This window comes from Manis pentadactyla, chromosome 4 (assembly GCF_030020395.1).
Source record: "Manis pentadactyla isolate mManPen7 chromosome 4, mManPen7.hap1, whole genome shotgun sequence".
In the NCBI taxonomy this organism is placed as follows: Eukaryota; Metazoa; Chordata; class Mammalia; order Pholidota; family Manidae; genus Manis; species Manis pentadactyla.
In genome coordinates, this window is record NC_080022.1 from 25,330,588 (window position 1) to 25,351,440 (window position 20,853).

At 43.6% G+C, this 20,853-nt stretch overlaps 1 protein-coding gene across 4 annotated transcripts in view; it reads right to left on the reverse strand.

Moving 5' to 3' along the window:
• CSMD2 (CUB and Sushi multiple domains 2) overlaps positions 1–20,853 on the reverse strand; it is a 598,906-nt gene that overhangs the window by 158,889 nt on the left and 419,164 nt on the right. For all 4 annotated transcript variants that reach the window (XM_057499978.1, XM_057499977.1, XM_036885219.2 and 1 more), the window contains 3 exons: positions 11,149–11,305; positions 9,170–9,361; positions 3,968–4,094 (listed from right to left, as the gene is read on the reverse strand). In XM_057499978.1, the coding sequence (XP_057355961.1) occupies positions 3,968–4,094; positions 9,170–9,361; positions 11,149–11,305 (476 nt within the window). The remainder of the gene's footprint in view (positions 1–3,967; positions 4,095–9,169; positions 9,362–11,148; positions 11,306–20,853) is intronic.

The following is a 20,853-nucleotide window of genomic DNA, read 5'->3' on the forward strand; positions in this document are numbered from 1 at the left end:
TATTCTCAGGGAGATACAAGATGACAATACATCCATATAAACAAAAGAAGCCTTGTTAAAAGGGATCTGAAAGCAAAAAAATGCAGTTTCCTTGAAATAAACATGAAAACACCAACATTTCCAAAATAAAGGGGGATAAGTAACAAGATCAAAACTGTTGGAGACAGAATTACTGAAAAAACAGTGTCAATGGCAGAATAAAAATAAGAGAGAGAACTTTCAAATCACCAGAGGAAAAACAGAGCTAGTTAAATCAGATCAGCTAACAACGGGAAGTTAAAAACAAAGTGATAAAGAAGCGTGATACATTTCGTTTGAAAGAAAGCATAATACATTTGATGCAAAAGAAATATGTGAAACCCTACTCTTCTCACTTTCTCCAAATATACATAAAACATAAATAAGACAAAAATACTAAAAATAAAAAAGGTACAATGTAGTAAAAATAAAAATAATAAAAAAGATCACATGAAACATGTAGCCACTTATAACTTTTTAAAATTCTTAAATATCCAGGTTAAAAAGAAATCTAAGCTGAAATTATAGACTATTTAGAAAGCAAGCTGGTTGAACAGGCTGCATGAAAAAAAATTAACTCCCCAGAAGAAAAATATATGAAGAACTTGAAGGAACTAAGACAGTTAACTACCATTTTGTCCATCAAACTAGTGAACACTGACAGGGTTGGCAACATCTAGTGAAGCGTGTGGGGAAGCAGGCCTGCAGTGGATGAATGAATTGCTGGACTATCTAGAGAGAACTCGAGGTCATGTATCAAAATCTGCCTCCTAAGAATATATCCTAAGGAAATAATCGGACAACTGTTCAAAGATTCATGAATGAGGATGTTTACTGGAGTGAAAACCTGAAAACATTCACTTCATTAATAGGAGGGTAGTTAAATAAATGATGGTTGTGCACACAATAGAATTCTCGGTAGCCATCAGACAGGATGAGGCCGATCTATATATATTGACATAATAAGATGATGATATATGATTAAATGGTAAATCAAAATGCAAGTTACTGAGCCATGCAGAGAGATTACCTTGTTTGAGAAACTATATTTATTGCTTCTGCTTCTGTATATATTGACATAACAAAATAGCAAAAAGAATTAAGTAGAACAAACAGAAATCAACGGTTATCTTATGTGGGGTGTGTAGAGGAGAACAGAGCCAAATTATGGGGAGTGTTGATCTTTACTTTGTACATTTCTTTATTGGTTGCATATTGAATTTTAAAAAAAAGAGCATCTATCTTTTTATATAGAAACATTCAATGAAGATATTCTCATTTAAAAAATAATAACTAAACCTTTCTCTGAACAAGGGCTCCAACCCAAAAGGGGCTTTTCATGCTTGTCTTAATTCAATGTAATTATGGATCCCCTTAACTTTGCAGCTGGTTACCCAAATGGGGGTGTTGGGAGTGGGCAGTGAGGCATCACCTCACTGTGTGGGCATGCACATCTCCCCTTTGCAGGAATGCCTGGGTCTCATTCTTCTATGCAGTGCCAGCACCTCACACAGACGTTGCCATGTCTTAAACAGACAGGCAGTTGTTACACGAAGGAATGAAGGAATGAATGAGTGATGTTCCAAGGTAAGAAAGTGGGAAAACTGTCTCTTGATTTGCATACATGGGCACTAAAGTAAAAGAGTCATTATGCTCTTGATTTCACTCATTGTTCATGTAATATTTACTTAGGGACTATCATGGATCTGCTAGTCGTATAACTCCTGTTATTCTTGAGCCCTGCTTCATTCACTCATTCATTCATTCATCCATCACTTGATACTTGTTGAGCCCCTGCCAGGTGCTGGAGGGAGCAGCATGCTGACAGCCAGGAGCCCAGCAGAGACGTGTCAGGCAGAGACCACAGCTCAAGCGGGGAAGGTGAGGCAGGAGCATAAATAGAAGAGGAAAGCGGTCAGTGTCATAAAGGAAATACAGGCCACAGGCGATGGGAGTTCAGAAGAGGGAAAAATGACTCCTAGAAGGCCCCCAGGAGAGGGGATTGGGGACGGCCTCCTGGGTGGACTGACACATGCATTTAAGTTTGAGGGATGGGGAATTTTAGGCACAAGCCTTTGGAGGGAGCGTGGCATTCCAGGGAGGGCAAAGTGGAAACAAGGCACTGCAGGCAGGGAGCATGTGTTCAGGGGCCACCAGTAATTTAGCTTTGCTGGAATGTCATGGAAAAGAAGTGGGGAAAACACGGTAGGGGTGGTATGTTGAGGTCATGATGGCCTTGAAAACCAGGGTAAGATACTTAGCTTCTGTGAGCATGGTGCCACGGAAGGTTTCTGATCAGCGGGTGAGTGGATTAGGTGTGCTTCCTTTCAGGTCATTCCAGCAGAAGTGTGCAGGACGAATGTACATATTGAACTTGTCTTCCTAACAGTGCAAAAACCCTCAGAGCTCTGCTGACCTCATTTTGCAAAGGGCTTAGCTCAAAAACTTGCACCTAGCAAACACTTCATCTATTTCTTTAATTTCAGTTGAACCAAGTCTAAGGATGTGTGGACATCGGTGGATATATGAATGGGTATCTGTGTCTTTGCAGCAACACGCCATTCAGCCAGTTCCCCTTCACAGAAAACTCTCCAGGGCCGGGATCTCTTCCTAGCAACACTTCTGCTATTTGCCTTGGCTCCCACTGGCCCAAATCCTCACCACCGCACTCCTGGGTCATGGCTACAGACTCCTGCCTGGTTTTCTCCCCATGAGCTCTCTCCATTGTAAATAACCCTGCTGGGACAGTCCTGCTCAAGAACCTTCCATGGCTCCCTCTTGTTCAGCAGCATTTTAAGATCCTCCATGAGGGCCACACTCTAACCCTCTCTACCCACCATCCCTTGTCCGCAGGCATCCCCCATACCAGCCAGGCTGTTCCCTCTCCTGCCTCCTTGTTTGGCCCTCCTTCTATATCTTCTTTCATCCTGCCACCCAACCTGCTCTTTTCCTCACAGCTCATCTGAACCACAGCCCGAGGCCCAGCTTCTCCAGCAGCATGACATAGTAGTAGATTCAGAAAGACCTGGGCTCACATCCCGGCTTTCTGATTCACTGTGCGAACTTGAGGCACACTAGGTGCTCCCTTAGAATCTCAGTTTTCTCATCTGTAAAATGGATGAGTAATAATGTCTACTTTTTATTCGGGCTTACTATTCATATTGTGAAGAGTTAATGAGACAATATAGGTGCCAGGCCCTGTGCTCGATAAATGATGCTCCTTTCTTGCCTGACTCCTTGGAACTCCAATAAGTAGTTTCTGTTAGTCACGTGCTTGTATGGAAAGGAAGTTCTGTTTTGAGGGAGTATGTATGAAGTACCTGAACTGGTTTTTGTAATTATTCCCTCCACAACCCTAAAGCACAAGCATTTTTGTCCTTGTTTCATAGATGAGGAAACTCAGACCACAGAAGGGAAGCAATGGGGTCACACAGCTCTAAGCTGATGCTCACTACTGTGAAGGCTGTAACCACAGAGCCATTATTAAATATTTACTACGTTTCAAGTTCTATGCTGAGCACACTCCATGCAAGGTCTCATTGAAGTGCTTCATCCTGAAAGGCCAGTATTATAACTCAAATGCTACAGAAAGAGATAGACTCAGAGAGCATAGGGACTTATCCAGTCCTGCAAACAGCAAATGGGCCAGGATTCAAACTGGGGTCTGCATTACTTAAAGCCTATACTCTCAGTTAGTCTATTGTGACTGGGCCACGCAGGCCACAGAGTTGTCTGAACTTGCACTGAGGCCCCGTCAGGCTGAGACTGGCCTTCCCAGGTTTTTCATGGGCTCTACCTCAAGTATGGGGTCACAGCAAACACCGCTGAAAACCAGGGCTTCTAGGTGTGGTGGGCAGGGCCCGCCACTAGCTGAGTGGCCTGGTGATGACACGGGCGATGACCCCCCTGCACAACTGGCGGCTGTTAAACTGTCGGTCCTGACACTTACCCAATGGTGCAGCCGGCATCAGCCTCGATGGTCCAGATGCAGTTGAGGTTGTGTTCATAGGGGGCTGGATACCCGGGCGACAGCACCTGCCCCGACACCTCTCCTTCCACTGTCCCTCCACACTCAGCTGGAAGAAATCCCAAAAGAGTGAGCTTCGTGGGTGGCTTGTATTGCCAGTGCCTCGGGGGCTCCCCTTGTCTGTGTGCTTGAGCCCCTCCTGCTCCTTCCAGGTGACTGAGCGCAGCAAAGAGGAAGTAAACTGGATGAGACTTGTATCTTGAATCTGCAAAGAATTCCTACAACTCAACAATGAAAATAAACAACCCAATTAAAAAACGGGTAAGGCATCTGAATAGACATTTCTCCAAAGAAGGTGTACAAAGGGCCAATGAATGAGCACATGAAAAGTTGTTCACCCTCATTAGTCATTCGGGAAATGCAAACAAGAGCCACAAAGAGATACTACCTTACACCCGCGAGGATAGCTATATTCAAAAAGTCGGGCACTGGAAGTGTAGGTGAGGATGTGGAGAAACTGGAACCCTCGTACGATGCTGGTAGGGATGTAAAATGGTGCAGCGGCTCTGGAACACAGTTTTTAGTTCCTTGAAATGTTAAGCATAGTTACCATATGACCCTGGCAATTCCACTAGTAGGTATACACCCAAGAGAAATGAGAACATAACATTCACACAAAAACCTGTAAACAAACGATCACAGCAGCATTATTCATAATAGTCAGAAAAGGGAAACAACCCAAATGTCCCTCAACTGACGAGTGGACAACTAATGTGGCATATCCACATGATGGACTATTAGCTGATCACAAAAAGAAGAAGGAGGTATTGACATGAGACACAGGAACAAACTTTGAAAACATTATGCTAAGTTAAAGAAGCCAGACACAAAAGTCACTACTGTATGTTTCAATTTATATAAAATGTCTAGGACAGAAAGATCTGCACAGACAGGAAGTACATCAGTGGTTGCTAGGGCCTGGGGGAAGGGGCAGTGGGGAGTGACTGCTAATGGGTGCACGGTTCCTTCTGTGAGGGACAGTGTGTTTGAAAATTAGATGGTGGAGATGGTTGCACAACCCTGGGAATACACTAAAAAGCACTGAATTGTGCACTTTAAATGGGTGAACTAGAAGGTATGGGAGTTACACCTTGGCAAGGTTATTTCTAAAGGTCCCCAGGTGTAGGGCTGATGGCTACTCTGTGACCCAAATCCCTGAAGCCCCCAGGAAGTGTGCAGACATTTGAGCCTGTTCACTAATAGCACCACGGCCTGTGTTGGGTGCCAGGAGCACAGACGCAAGTAAGACACTGGGCCTTCCTCCAGAGAGTTTATTTCTAGAGGAGAAGACCGCCACAGTGTGAGCTGTGCGCCCTGAAAGAGGCATGGTCGTGACAAGCGGCAGCGCAGACCAGGAGTGACCTGCTGCCCCGGCAGTGGGCAGGGGATGCGGCGGTGGGGGCCCTGGCTTCAGGTGGAACTTGAAGGAGGTGTAGGAGTTGACCAGGTTGGTTGGGTGGCAGGAGTAGGAGTGGAGGGTGGACAGCAGGAAGAGGGTATTGTAGATAGAGAAGAGTATAAGCCAGCTTCCTGGAGGTGTGAAACAGCACGGCGGGCTGGTGATAAGGCAGAGATGGGGAGTTGGGGGGACAGGGCTGGAAAGCTGCATGGTGGACAGCGAGGGGCTGTGAATATGAGGCTGCCACACATTTGCTCTGTTATGGGGAAGAACTGTACTGTTTGCTTACACATTTGACTAAACTGGTCACTTTACACACTGGTGAGCTTCACACATTAGGAAGAGCACTCTGGTAGCAGTTTGAAGGACACAGAGGGGTGGAACTGGAGGCAGGGGCCCAGTGAAGAGGTCCACGTTCCCCATCAGAGCGGTCACCTAGGTCAGAGGCTGGCGACCCTCCTGGCTGTTTCCTTCCTCCCAGACTTCTGACCTTCCCCTGAGACCCAGTCCTTGAACCTCTGTGACACTTTACACATCTGACCCCACGCTGCTCCCATCGCTGGAGCCTTGGCTGAGGCCCTACCCATCTCTGGGCACCCTCAGCAGGGCCCCCAGAAGGGTCTTTCTCAAAGGAAAACTGACTATGTCTTTGATTGCTTTAAACTCTCCTTCCTGGAATGATGTTCAAAACTCTCAGGGGAGTTCCCTGAATTCCCCCAACCCCACCCCAGCACCCTTGGTCCAGCTGAGCCCAGTGAACTCTTTAAGTCCAGGAACACCAGGCCTCTGCAGGCCTCCTCTCGGACTGACAACCCAACACACATCCCCCCATGAAACCTTCCGTGACGCCCTCCCCTCCCTGAGTGCAGTTGGCACTGCCTGCCTTTGCGTCTCCACAGTAACGTGGATGGATTTCTGTCATAGCATGTGTCACATGTTAATGCAGCATAGACCTTGTCTTACCGCTCATACTTGCACACCAAGTGCCGAGAGTAGTGTTTGACACATTATAGATTCTTTAATACATGTTTATTGAATGAATAGGTAGATGGATGACCAAATGAATGAAGGAAGCTTGCTGTTCCCAGGCAAATGACTGTAGAGGTCTGAACTGAGGGACCATGCGTGAAAATGAAGAGGAGGAGATTTACTGTAAGGTTTTTCAGGAAAGGAAATGAGCGATTAAGCAAGATCCTAGAAAAAGACGAAGATGGAGTCAAGGTCACAAATGGAAGATTGACCCTCACCTGTTGCTACAACAGACCCATGAAGCATCCTATGGCTCCATGGCTTCACACAGGACACTAAGGGCAGGGCTCCAGGAGAGGCCCTCTGCTGACAAGCCTGCTCGCAAGACCAGGTCCTTTGCCCCAGCCCCCCTCTGAGTCCTCCCTGTCACTGCTGTTGGGGTGGGAAGTGCCAGGCTGCTTGGAAGATGCAGGGCTGGGTGGGTGTGGACAGGAGAGTGAGGCTGTCCCCAGGTTGCAGGGACGAAGCCTGTCTGGCCCCACAAATGGCAGAGGTGGCTGGAATGGTGGCAGGACATTACCACGTCTTGGCTAGAGCCTCCTTCCACGTTCCAGATGGAGAAGGCCCTCCTGCTTTTCCAGAAAGTGTGTGTTTGGAAGCAGCAGCCCTGGGAACACTTCCTCGTGGACACAACTGCTCCTTTCCTCGTGGGGCACTTTATCTGGGGACTGGCAGCTAGGCAGGGAGGGCCATGTGGCCAAAACGCAACAGCTTCACCAACAAGACCATAAGACTACTCTTCCTGAGCTTCCTTCTTGCCATCCTCGAGCCTGGGCTGCTTTCTTTGGGCTGTAGTGTCCACTCATCAATGAGGAAAACATTTGGATGGTTTTGGCTACGGTAGTCATTTCTGGTAGAGTGTGACTAGGCTGCCACAAGTCATTTCTGGTAGAGTGTGACATATGTAAAGATAAATATAACAGTGCGTAATCCTGAATACCCAGCCTTGTTCCCCTAAGTGGAGCCTGAGGGAGTCTTGGTGAGGAAGGCCTCCGAAATTCAAACTATAAACAGCCTTAGTAGCACCACTGGGCAGATCCTCTAATTTCAGTCTGACTGGCATGTTTGATACTCATTGTAAGGTTCTTACAGCGAATCCTTTCCCCAAAGCAAATGACTGTCTTGGTATGTGAATCAGCATCTCGCCTCCACATTCTACTTGCTCTGGCTTGCCTGTGGCTTTATACTGTTGTCTGTCTAAGCGTGTGTCTCCCTCACTGGCCTGTGATCTGCTCTTCTGTGTGTTCCTAGTGCCCAGCACAGGGGCTGGCACATGAACGAAAGAAGGGGATAAAAACAGGAATGAAAGGAGGAAGGAATGGGGCATGTTTTCAGACTGGGTCAATCTTAGGTGCAAAGGGGGAGGAAGACACTCGAGGCTGCTTGGAGGCCACTGTCCTGGTCTACTTGCAGGCTTCAAATCCTTGCCTTTAGACCCTCTGTTGTATAATGGTGTTGAAGATCCTTTTAAAATGAAATTGTCTAGGGGAAAAAATATTGGCCACTAACACTTGCCGCCATACTGGTTCACACCTTGAGCCCTCACACATGCTCAGGCTGGCAGTCCACTCCCCCTACCCACCATTAGTGAATTCTTGCCCATCCTTCAGGTCTGTACAAAATGTTCTTGTACCCCCCCAACACTGCACATAACCCTTTCAATAGAGTTTATCTTGTATTACAGCAATCTGTTTATGTGTCCATTCTCCATGCCAGGGTATGGGCTCCCCAGGGGCAGGGAAAAATGTTTTCTTCTTTCTTTTTTTATTTCTCTGCCTTCCCACCTACCCAAACATATATCTGTGCCAATTTTGGCATGTGGCACTGGGTGGGCACTTCAGTGTTTTCCCAGTGGATGTTTTGTTTTTATAAGATCAGCCAGTGCTAAACAGACATGTTGAAGTTGTGGACATGGGGACAGAGATGGAGAGAGGGCAAGGTCTGGTGTTGTGGAAGCCAGATGAATCAGTGTCGTGGGATCCCGATCAGCGTGCAGGTAACATGTGCAGTGAGGTGGGTGGAGAGAGATGAGAAGGCCAGACAGACAGAATGGCAGGTTTTACTTATCTTACACTTCTGCTTTGGGCCAGACTTGTCTTGTCCTGTGACACATGGATAAAGCTTCCAGAGAGCCTCTGCTCACCTTCTGGAAGCACCACAGGCCCAAGAAGATGCTAGTTCATCATTCTGTTCTTCCTTCAGAATGAGATGATGCTAGCTCTTACTTTCCTCTTTCTTTTAATAGTCCCCCAGGAAGGGGAGCATGAGGCCCATTTGCTTAGAGGGAAACTGAGGCCCAGAGTGAGTTGGAGGCTTGTATGAGTCTTGGTGTTGCAGGAACTTGAGGAACTAAGGCGAAGCTCTCCCTCGGCCTGTCTAATAGACTCTCCAGCTCTTCTCTGTCACCAGCATTGTAACACTGAGGGCATGACTTGGCTCTGGTCCTACTTGCTAAATACGTGACAATGACAAGCGGCGTGCCTGAGTGCGCTGCTGTAAGGGTGAAATGAGGTGCGGAAGCGAGGGAACAGAGAGGGGTGGGGCAGGGTGAGTGAGGACGCTCACGGACAGGAGGTTTCAGTCTGCACGGATGCCCCACAGACCTGGGGCACAGGGTCCAACGGGAGGCCCCTAGTGAGACCAGAGCTGGGAGTCTGGGGCTACGGGAGTCATCTCAAGAGCAAGAAGCCTCCTACCGACACAAGTAGGGAGAGGCCGGTCCCAGGTTCTACGCTCTCCACTCAGACACAGAAGCTCCTCACTGCCCCGCAGGCTGTATCCAGGGTCACAGCTGAAGGACACAGAGCTCCCTGCAAAATGGCCCCCATCATGAACCTTGTAGCCAAACTGGGGGGTTCCTGGGTCCTCACATTTGATGAGTTCAAAACCTGGTGAAGAGAGAAGAGATCAGGTGAGCAAGACCTATCATGGCAGAAGCCACACACCCTCTCCTCCCAGTTTGGAGCCCCTGACCTCAAAGAAGCCATCTGGCGTGTGCCTCCAGATTCCGGTGGACTCACTGCTGGGGGTGCTCTCACACTGCTGTGCTCCAGTGAGGCTGTATTATGGGGCATTCGTTCCCCTGTTGCAATATGTAAATACTTCCAGTTATTTCTCCCAGGACAGCTTTTAATAGTTTTCAGGCAGAGGGTCTGTAGTGCCTGTTTCTTTTGCTGGACCCCATAGCATTTCACTAGCAGGGGCTGCTCTTTCCATTTAGCTCACCAAGATATTCTGATTGGATAGCGTAATATGGAAAAGTCACTTTAAATGTATGTGTCAAAGCTCAAGTATGTCCTGCTTAAATACACTCTAGTGAAAAGGGCTGGAGAGGGAAAGCTTACGCACAGTGTTTATACAGAGCTGCTACTGTCCAGTGCTTCACACATGCTCCCTCTTGCTTGCTATGCAGAGGAGTCTTACAGGGAAGTGTCGTTACCTGCATTTTGCAACTGAGAGCATTGACTTGGGAAGGTTAAAAAAGCTGTTCCAGAGACATAGTCTCAGATGACAGAAATGGAATTTGAATGTGACTCTCCCTAATCCTCTTTCGTAGACCCCTGTGCCAGACTGCCAGACATGGCTGGGAGCCCAGGCAAGAGGAATCTTGAGTAGACCTCTTGGATTTGTTTTTTTTTCTAAGAGCTTTACTGAGACATAATTCACATAGTAAACATTTACCCATCTAAAGTGCACAATTCAGTGTCTTCTAGTATATTCACAGGTGTGTGACTATCATCATGATCAACTTCAGAATATTTTCATCAATCACAAGGAAGCCCTACACACATTTCCCCCCAACTCTCTTAGACCTAGGAAGCCATGGATTTTCTTTCTGTCTCTATGGATTTGCCTACTCTGGACAGTTCATATAAGTGGATCATACTTTACATGGCCTTTGGGACTGGTTTCTTACTTGGCATAATGTTTTCAAGGTTCATCCCTGGTATAGCGTGTACCAGAACGTCATCCTTGTTTATGGCCAAATGATATTTCATTATATAGGTGGATACATCGCATTTTGTTTATCCATTTCAGTTGATGGAGACTCACTGGATTTTAAAATAACCTATAAAAGCACGTTTCTTTTTATCTACTGGCCAAGCAGAAGCTCAAATAAATGAGTGAAATGGCTGTGAAGCCAAAGTAAGGAGATGTAATCCCAAGTTCTCCAGGGCTTTGTACAAATCTGGGTGCTTTTTGTTTTCAAAATCCCAGGAGTAAAGGAAAAAGTTAAAAGTGTGAAGAAAGGGAAAGAATCAAGTCTCAACTTTCTAAGGAGTAACAAAGAACATAATTATATATTACTGTTTACATATTTCACATCAGGGTGTAGCTGAACATTATTTTATAAATGTTATAGGGTTATATAGGCTATCTTTGATTGCTTTAATTAAGGGGCTCAGTGTTTCTTACTTTTAAAGTATTAGTGAGTACAAAGGCATGCTGTGACTCTCAGCTCAGTTAACCACAAGTTAAACTGTGGAGCTGTCAAATGGCAGCTTATCCAAATCACAGGCCTGCCGTCTTAGAGGAAGCCACCAGCTAAGTGTGAGCTGGCTGGAGAAAACCAAACCTACTAAATGATGGCCGATATCCCAGAGCCCAGCTTTCCTGTTTGTGGAACCAGAGAAAGCCTGACTTTGTTGTCCACTCAGATGCAAGAAGCACTTACTGGAAAACTGTAGCTCAAAGCCCTTGCTGGTGTTTTCTGCATCAGTGATGAAATCAAGCCACAGACTGCTGGACGTGCTGTTCAAAGTCACCCCCACCATCTCAGAGCGGCTGAACATCCCCAGCAAACGGGCCGAGTTGTTGTTACCGTCATAGACCTGGACACAGGAGACACCAACCCAATGGCATCAGCATGGCCCTATTTCAAACTACAGCTTCTCATCCCGTAGCCCACATCCCCAGAGTCCAGCACCACTATCAGGAGTTCGAGGGGCAGTGCACATCAGCAGATGCAAGGAAGGCGGCATCGGTCCCTCTTGGCTCCCCTTGTAGCCCAACGTGATGAATCCCATCTTAGAAACTTGTTGCCATTCTAACCTTTCCAGTGGAGATCTGCTCCTGTTCCTCCAACACACATATGGCACCAGTTTACTCTTCTGCAGCCTGGGGAGGCCAGGTTGGGGCCGCCTGACCGCCTAAGCCATCTGTTTTTGCAGACAGGCATGCTGAAAGCGCCTGATATCTCAGTATCACTCAACACACAGTCCTGTACTTCCCAGGAGATGAGACAACCGTGCTCCTGCCTGGCCCCAGCTGACGGTGGCAGTAGCTTCAGTCTTTACTTTGCTGGACATGCCGCCAGGATCCAGGCAGGATGGACTTAAAATGGCCGGCCTGTCATGTGCCTTTCCTTTCCAAGATCAGTCTCTGCCCCTTCCCTCCTAAAACGAAAGCTCTGGGAGGGCTTGCTGGTCTTGCCAGGGGCGGAATCGTGCAGGCATCTGGTCTCCCTGGCTCCCATCTGTCCCCCTGAACTTCTGAGCATCAGCGAAGACAACAATCATCAGAATAATGAACTGGCTCCGCAGGTTCCGAGGTTGCTGCTCCTTTCCAGATAATTGTGCAAATCACAACAGAAGTGGTGATTGAGTGGAGGACCCCCCTGGTGCTTTGGTAAATATCAAAGACGGGATCTATGGGTGGGTGATGAATGTTTGTGCCTGGCACAGGATGTGGGGCCAGCTGCCAGCAAATTGGAACAATATTTCCATTCTACTATTTATGAAGCAAAGCCTTCTAAAAGAAGCCATCCTTCAAGCTAACAGTGCTATATATTACAGAGATTTGTTGAGGCCCCCGGGAGCCTCAGGACTGTTTCCAGATCCTTTGCGCAATTGCTTTATATCACTGATAGACTGAAGAACTCTGGAATTGTGACGGATGTGGAGATGATACCAGTTCAAAGAGTTTAGCCCACTGCTACAACCAACTTGTAAAAATATTTTTACCATGAAAACATATGTTGGAATTAACTGATCAAGGCATTAATCATCAATATTTGCTAACACCACAGTAAGAAGGCCAAACAGGTATCCTGTGCTTCTTGATGAAAGATATACCATGACCTACAGATCAAGCCACTGGATCCAATTTCTAATTTACAGAAAACACAAAGGACAGAGGAATATATTAAATGATACTCTGGGAATATGGTCACAAAATGCAGAATGTGAAAAATTCTACTGGACAAATGACCTGATTTCCTCAACAAATAAATTACATGAGAGGAAGAAAAAAGAAATACAGGCAGAAATCTATAGATTAAAAAAACACATGAGGCAGCTAATCCAATGTGTGGACCTTATTTGGAAACTGATTCAAAGAAGCTATAAATTGTAAAAAATATTATGACACTTATGAGATAATTGCAAACTTGAATACTCACTGGATATGGGATGGTATTAAGAAATTGTTGTTAATTAATAAAAGTATAATAGGAACAGGAATTTTTTCCTTAATTTCAAAGTATAGCTCAACCTAATTCATTAACAACAATGTTCTTATGTGTCATTATGATAAAATATTCATTGCAGAAAACTTATAAAACAGAAAAGTAAAGAAGAAATAAAAACTTTCAGCACTCATAACGTTTTGGTAATTATCTTTTCAGGCTTTGTTCTATGCATACTTTCCTTATACATATCTATCTCTTTATTTTATAAAAAACATAACAAGATCAAACTATAGATACTATATGGTAACCTGGTTGCTCACTTAATATAATGTGCATATGCTTCAAATCATTAAATATTTCTCCCCAACAGTATTGAAATAGCTGCAATTTCCATCATAAAATTAACTCAATATGTAATTATTTACACATAATTGTCCAGAATGTGGACAGTAATTGTCCCTGACACATAAGAGACATTCAAAAATGTAATAAATGTACGATAAATCAATCAATGTTTTCTTCTAGTACTTTTGTCCTTAAATAAACCTGAAAGTCTGTTAGCATATGAAATAAGATTCTACCTTTTCTCTTTGGCTGATTATACATTTAATTAAACCCTGTGTGTAAATATTCCATCTACCATCAATTTTAAATCCACCTTTATCAAGTATATAGTTAGGTAAATTTGGTTTTATCAGTCAACTTTCTGTTCTATCACTTTCATCTATTTGCCTGTTCTTCTGCCTGACCCACACTGTTTTAGTTACTATAGCTTTATAATATATTTAAACATTTAGTAGGGCAAGCCCTCCCTTACTTATCCTCTTTCATTTAAAATATTTATCCTCCCATGTTTATTCTTGTAGATAAACTCAAGAAGAATGTTCTCAAATTAAAAAAAAGAACTACTTTTTCCCCTCAAAAGCCAAAACAAATTGTGAGATTCTGACTGATTAATATTAAATGTATGGATTGATAAGAGAAAACATGCATCTATATGATGTTATATCTTCCTATCCATATACACGGCATCTGGTTTCATCTAATCAAGTTGTCTTTTATGTCTCAGCAAAATTCTATACTTATTCCTGGGTATTTTTATATATTTTTTTATTACTACTGAGCTTCTGTATACATTTATTTCCTATTGTCTATGAGAAAATTGCCTTGATGGTAATCATTAAATACAGGTGATGGATTTCTTCCTGAGAATTCCTAGAAAATCTCTGCACAACCGTTACTCTAAACTTCCTTTTTTGCTCTATTAGATGATTTTATTTTTTTGGCTTTGTTGAGGTATAATTGACAAATAAAAATTGCACATCATTAAGGTGTGCAGCTTAGTGTTTTGATATACATATATCATTACATCTAATATGGCAGTTCAGCAAGGTGGCTGGCTTAAGAATAAATATACTAAATGGAAAGTTCTGTACAGTTGTAAACAATGTGAACATTTCTATGAGCACTGCTGCACGTCTGCTTGCACACGTGCTTGAGTTTCTCCATGGCGTATGTCTAGAATGGAAAAGCTGGCTGCAGGAAAGGCATATTTTTGACTTTTTTAGATACTGCCAGATTGCTCTCCGAAGAGTAGTATCAATTTAATCTGTCCCTAACAATGTATGATGGTTTTCATTGCTTAATGTTTTCACCAACACTTGGTATTTTCAAGCATTCTATTTTTTTCCAATTTGATGAGTGCAGAATGGTATCTTGTTTTAATTTGTCTGTCCCTGATATCACTGAGATTGAGCATCTTATTGCATAGTTATCAATTCCACTTTCCTCTCCTTTGAATTGTTTGTTTATATTCTTTGTTCATCCACGAACATGAAAACTCCCTGTACTTATTTTAGTTTTATGTCTTTCAAAATCAAGTTTTATAATTTATAATGCCTCCATTCCATTTTTTAATTGGGTGATCATGTTTTCATCTCTATTCAATCTTTCCTCATCTCAGATTGCTGTATTTTCATTACTGCCTATTTTTGTGTCATAAATATAGTATTCTCTCAAATCCTGTTAGGAATACAAATTAGGAGCTTTTAAAGTATTCTTTTTTTCTTTGTTGCTCACAGAGGGGCAATTAGCTCTGACTCCTCAGACAGGTCCCTTTCTTCTGATCTACTGAATATTTACACATATCCAGTTAGTACCCTGGTTGGCACACCATTACAGAGGGAGAATAAAAATGGAGACTGGAAATACCCAGCAGTCTCTAAGGGGCAGTAGAAGAGTTAAGCCAGAAAAGGCCACAGCAGGAGTTTCTCTGGTTCCTGGTGTAAAGTATATGTGTGTGTGTGTGTGTGTGTGTGTGTGTGTGTGTGTGTGTGTGAGAGAGAGAGAGAGAGTGTGTAACTGTGTGTGCACATGTGTGTGTGTGAGATAGATCATGGCAGCCGCTTCTCTAATGAGCCTGACCGCTCTTGTTAGGCACCAGTTAAGCGTGGCATTGCCCTGCTTAACTGGCTTGCCAACAAAAGCATATTTTTTCACCTTATTACTAGATATATTATATATTTTTTTCTATTATGAGAGATCTTTTTCTCTTGATGTTTTAATTGATTATAGGAACCCAAGCAGTTTTGCTGAATTGTCTTATTGGTTCTGATAGTTGATCAGCTGGTTCTTTAGTAGCTTCTACTTAAAAGAAACAGTTTTATATATTCCTTTCTAATTTTTATAGTTTCTTTGCTCTTTTTTTGATATAATTATAATGGCTTACATCTGTACTACAATGTTGAATAACTGTTGGTGACAATAGAACTACTGGTCTTGTTCCTGACTTTACTGGGAATCTTGAGGAAGTTTTGTCATTAATAATAATGTTATTTTAGATTTTTTTGAGAAAGAAGAAAGAATAATGTTTGCTGTAAGTATTGGTAGAAACTGTTTTACCAGGTTAAGAAAGTTATATTCATAGTTTTATAAGGTATTTTTGAAAATCATCAATGAGTTGAATTTTATCACATGAAGTTTGGGGCATTTTGGCAGGATCATATATATTTCTCTTCTAATCTGTTTATAGAATATTAGGTTGAACCACATGAATTGCCAGTATTCGGTTGGTTTTGACCTACAAAAATGGCAATTTTGTATGGTTTACCCAGTAAATAGCACTGTGAGCTCTTTTTTATTGACACATCCTCACATTCCTGGAATCAATGCCACTTGGTCATTTGTGTTTTAATACACAGTTCGACTAAATATGATATTGTATTTGAGATTTTTAGATCTATGATCATCAGTGAGACTGGCTTAATAGTTTCTGTTTCTATACTATCCTTGTTCAGTCTGATATCAATATTTCTACTTGCATCATTTAAATAAAATGAATTGAGAGATGAATGCTCATTTTTTCTTTTTTCTGAGGTTTGATTACTGCAATGATTAGTTGTTCTTTTAAGTTTTGTTAGCTTACCTGTAAACAGTCTAGGCCTGGGGACTTTGAGAGATGATATAGAGGAATTGTAATTTTTAAAAAAGGCTATTGGCTTATTCAGATTTTTATTTTCTTTTGATGTTAGTACATTTTATCTATAAAATTTCCATTTCATCTAAGCTTTCAGATTTCTTGGCTTATAGTTGTTCCTAAATATTTTCTCACTATTTTTATAATGTCTACCTTATCTGTGACTATGTTCCCTTCTTTGAGCCTAAAATAATATATTTGTGGCTTTTTTATTCCTTGATCTGTTGGCAAGGTTTGTCTATTTAATTACTTATTTTTAAAAAAACTGGTTAGTTTTGGTGATAATTGCTACTGTTTTTTAGTTTTCTTTTCTCAGTCATTTTTGCCTTCCTCTTTTAAATGATCTTTCTCCTACTTTCTGTGGATTTATTCTGTTCTGTTATTCAAGCTGCCTAAATCCTTATTCATTTTTAACCCAGGTGATATGTCAAAGACTAACAGAGGTTATTAAAATCTCCCACAATTGCTGTAACCTTACTAATTTTTTTTTACATTTTGACAGTTTTTATTTAATTTATTCATGCTATGTTATTTGGCACATAAAGTTTTATTGTGGGTTGATTGCACTTTTTATCAATGTAAAAGAACCTTTTTAATTTCATTTTGAGATGTGGGAGAAGTTCTCAAATTTATATTATAACAAACTGATTTCATTTTTCTGTGGTTTACCATCTTCTGTTCATTGCCTCCATTCCATTTTTTAATTGGGTGATCATGTTTTCATCTCTATTCAATCTTTCCTCATCTCAGATTGCTGTATTTTCATTACTGCCTATTTTTGTGTCATAAATATAGTATTCTCTCAAATCCTGTTAGGAATACAAATTAGGAGCTTTTAAAGTATTCTTTTTTTCTTTGTTGCTCACAGAGGGGCAATTAGCTCTGACTCCTCAGACAGGTCCCTTTCTTCTGATCTACTGAATATTTACACATATCCAGTTAGTACCCTGGTTGGCACACCATTACAGAGGGAGAATAAAAATGGAGACTGGAAATACCCAGCAGTCTCTAAGGGGCAGTAGAAGAGTTAAGCCAGAAAAGGCCACAGCAGGAGTTTCTCTGGTTCCTGGTGTAAAGTATATGTGTGTGTGTGTGTGTGTGTGTGTGTGTGTGTGTGTGTGTGAGAGAGAGAGAGAGAGAGTGTGTAACTGTGTGTGCACATGTGTGTGTGTGAGATAGATCATGGCAGCCGCTTCTCTAATGAGCCTGACCGCTCTTGTTAGGCACCAGTTAAGCGTGGCATTGCCCTGCTTAACTGGCTTGCCAACAAAAGCCAAAGGAAATCCAGAATGTCACGTGGAGACGGAATCGTGGCTGTGTGTGGTCTCCCAAACCTAGGGTACCTCCAGAGGGGCGAGTGCAATTGCTGTCTGGTCCCTGCCATGGTCCCATGGCATGTCCTTGGCTCCAGGCACTGATGTTCTGAGCTAAGTGGTCTTAGATGCCTTTTCCTTAAGCCTCCTAGCAGTTAATCCCCAGGCAAATTCACTTCACTTATGTGGATTACAGGTTGACCAGGCCTTTTCTCAGTCTGGACCCTTTTTTGGGTATTCCATTTGGCAAAAATTCCTTTAAGTTGTATGTGAAAAGCACCCTTGCCTAATTTCCAGAGCTGGGACCACATTTCTTTTTTTTTTTTCCGAACTCTCTATATAGTGCAATAATAGCTTATTGCCTAAAAGTGTAACATTCCTCTGTTTTTATGTACCTTTAGTCATTTACATTTAAACTGCATTTAAATCCTAATTCTAAGACCCCTTTTGTCTTGCTGATATCAGAGGCCAAAATCAAAGGAATCAGGAGGACACTGGGGCCCAAATGACCTCAGCTAGAGTTGAGGAAAGCTGGACAGTGCACAGCCTTAAGAAGGCTGTTGTCATCCCTGAAAAAACAGGCTGTTTTGAGATATACTTTAGAATTTTCAGATTTTTGAAAGGAGTGTGAGCAGTTCTGTGCATGTGACCTGCTGGGCCGAGCAGAAGGGGCTGCTTGGTTGCTGGAGGTCACACAGAACACAGCTGGTACCCAAGCTTCCTTGCTAGGGAGGTCTGGATTCAGAGTAGCACCTAAGACACGGTCCCCAGGTGCGCACACCCAACTGCACTGTAGCCCTTATTCATTTCAGTGGGAACTGGTAGAGGGTATAGCTGTTTACATGTGTCTCATTTACCACCTGAACTGGAAGTTGTCTTTCCACACTATTGCATTTAAAGGTCCTTCCTGCCGGAGGTCAAAATTTTGGTGGGGGCCAAAATGAAGGGGATCAGGTAGTTCTGGGAGAGAAACCGGAGCATGAATAGAAGGGACGTTTAAGAAATTTTCAGTTACTAAAGGTAAGGAACAGATCAAGGGGTCATAAATGCAAGAAACAGTCATATCATGGGTCAGAAATACAAGGCTTTATAGAAGGTTTGGAGGGTTGGCCTGATGCATGAAATATTGTATCTTGGGTGATAGATGATGTGTGGAGGAGGGGTCTCCTTTGTCGGTTCATGTGTGCAGTGGGGCTTCTTTGGAGGGCCAGGCAAGTCCTTAAGATTAGGAATACGCTAGTGTCCTGGCGGGTGGGCAAATTACACCAGGCTAAAGGCAAGGTTTCCTTGGACGTGACCCTGGTGCTTTGGCCCCCCTGCACACATCCTTGTCGAGGCAGCCCAGGACGCCAGGTCTGAACAGCAGGGCTTCCACTGCTGACAGGGGTTGCAATTCTAAATCTTACTTGGGAAACTATAGCTGTGAGTTTCTTTTAGTTCTAAAACAGTTCTGTTTGTGTGCAGATTCTTCCCCAGGAGGGCAAGGGGCCTTGAGGACAAGAGTTAAAACAGGAAGGGGTTAAGCAAAACCCCATGATCTCCCTGGGTGCCTTCTCCCCTCCCCCCGTCCTCATTCTATAGAAGTTCTGGGGGAACAGGGTCTTGAGAATGGCCTTTCGCCCTGGTCAGAGTGACCGCCTGACCTTCTGAGGAGGACACCCAAGAGGCTTAGCCTCTTTGGAGGAAGAGGCTTTTTGGCAGGAAGGTCGTGCCCAGTATTAGAAGGCTGGGGGACAGGGCCAGCTGGGCAGGAGGCTGCATGAAATCTGAAGTCTGGGAAGGTCCCCTCAGGAACAGGGGAATTCATTCATCTCTCCCTACAGCCCTGAAGGACTACCTGGGGTCCTGCGCGCTGCACGAGCCCTCCCCGACCTCTGACCTGGTTTTTATGCCCCATGTCCCCCTTTCTTATCATGAGTGCTTCAGAAAGTTTCCTCTGCCGCTTAAGCTGCTCACCTGAGCCTGAGGCAGAACTCGGACAGTGCAGTTGGGTGTGCACACCTGGGGACCGTGTCTTAGGTGCTACTCTGAATCTAGACCACCCTAGCAAGGAAGCTCAGGCAAAGCCATGCTCCACAGGACCTCCAGCAACTGAGGCACCCCTTCTGCTGGGCCTAGCAGGCCACATGCACAGAATTGCAAATGCACAGGCCACTGCTCATACTCTCTTCAAAATCTAAAAAATTATAAGGGATGCCTCAAAAACGTCTTTTTCGGCAGGGCTGAAAACAGCTTTCAGCGAGAAGGGGTCTGCATTTCGTCACTGAAGCGGGAAGTCACCTGGCCCTGCTGCCCCTGGTTGTAGCCTCTCAGGCTCTGTTGTTGATGATGAACAAGTGGATGGAGGGAGGTGAGGTCAAGGGGGATTCCCGAGGATGCAGCCCCTGGAAATTACAAAGTCTGTCTATCTAACATCATCTTACAGGGAGATGTACACTGTTTTTCTGTGTGTGGAGAACTCAGACATTGAGAAGTAGAGCTTAAGAAGCCAATGATAGGGCTCCAATCCCCACGGGGCCACTTTGCACATTTTGTTCTATTTCAGGCATACCCAGTCCCTACTGGTCATCTCATGTGTACATGCTCGCAGGTTCAAGAATACCTAAGTAAGATGGAACAATGCCATTCAAACGTACACAAGATGTGTGCAACCCCCCTGCCCCCCACCGGGTGGGTCGAGAGCATCACCTCTGCATGAAAAGCATTCATCATATCTAGAGAGTCGTAAGGAATGGGAATTATTTAATGGGTTTCCATTTGGATTTTCCAAAGTGACTTCTGATTATTTCTAATGTTAAAACTTCTCTGGCTATGGGGATTAAAATGACTAAACCTATATTAGAATAAGCTAAAAAAGTTTCCTGACTAGGATGAAAATGGGCACACTCTGTGTGAAATTTTCCTCATAACCCATTTTAATAAGGCAGCCCTTTGATTAATTCCCCAGAGTCAACTCTTTGATTACACACGTTATTGGAGATACACATTTAATCACATACACCCAATAAAATATAAACCATCTGTATGCTCAGTGTCTTAACAATTCCCTCTTTATAATCCAACTCCTATTTTGTCTTCTCTTACCCATGTCTTGAATCTACTTTCTTTAACCATTGCCACATAGAGCCCATCACCAGGGCACACTGAAGCTACTGAAATAGCCGACTAGTCTTCTGAAACATA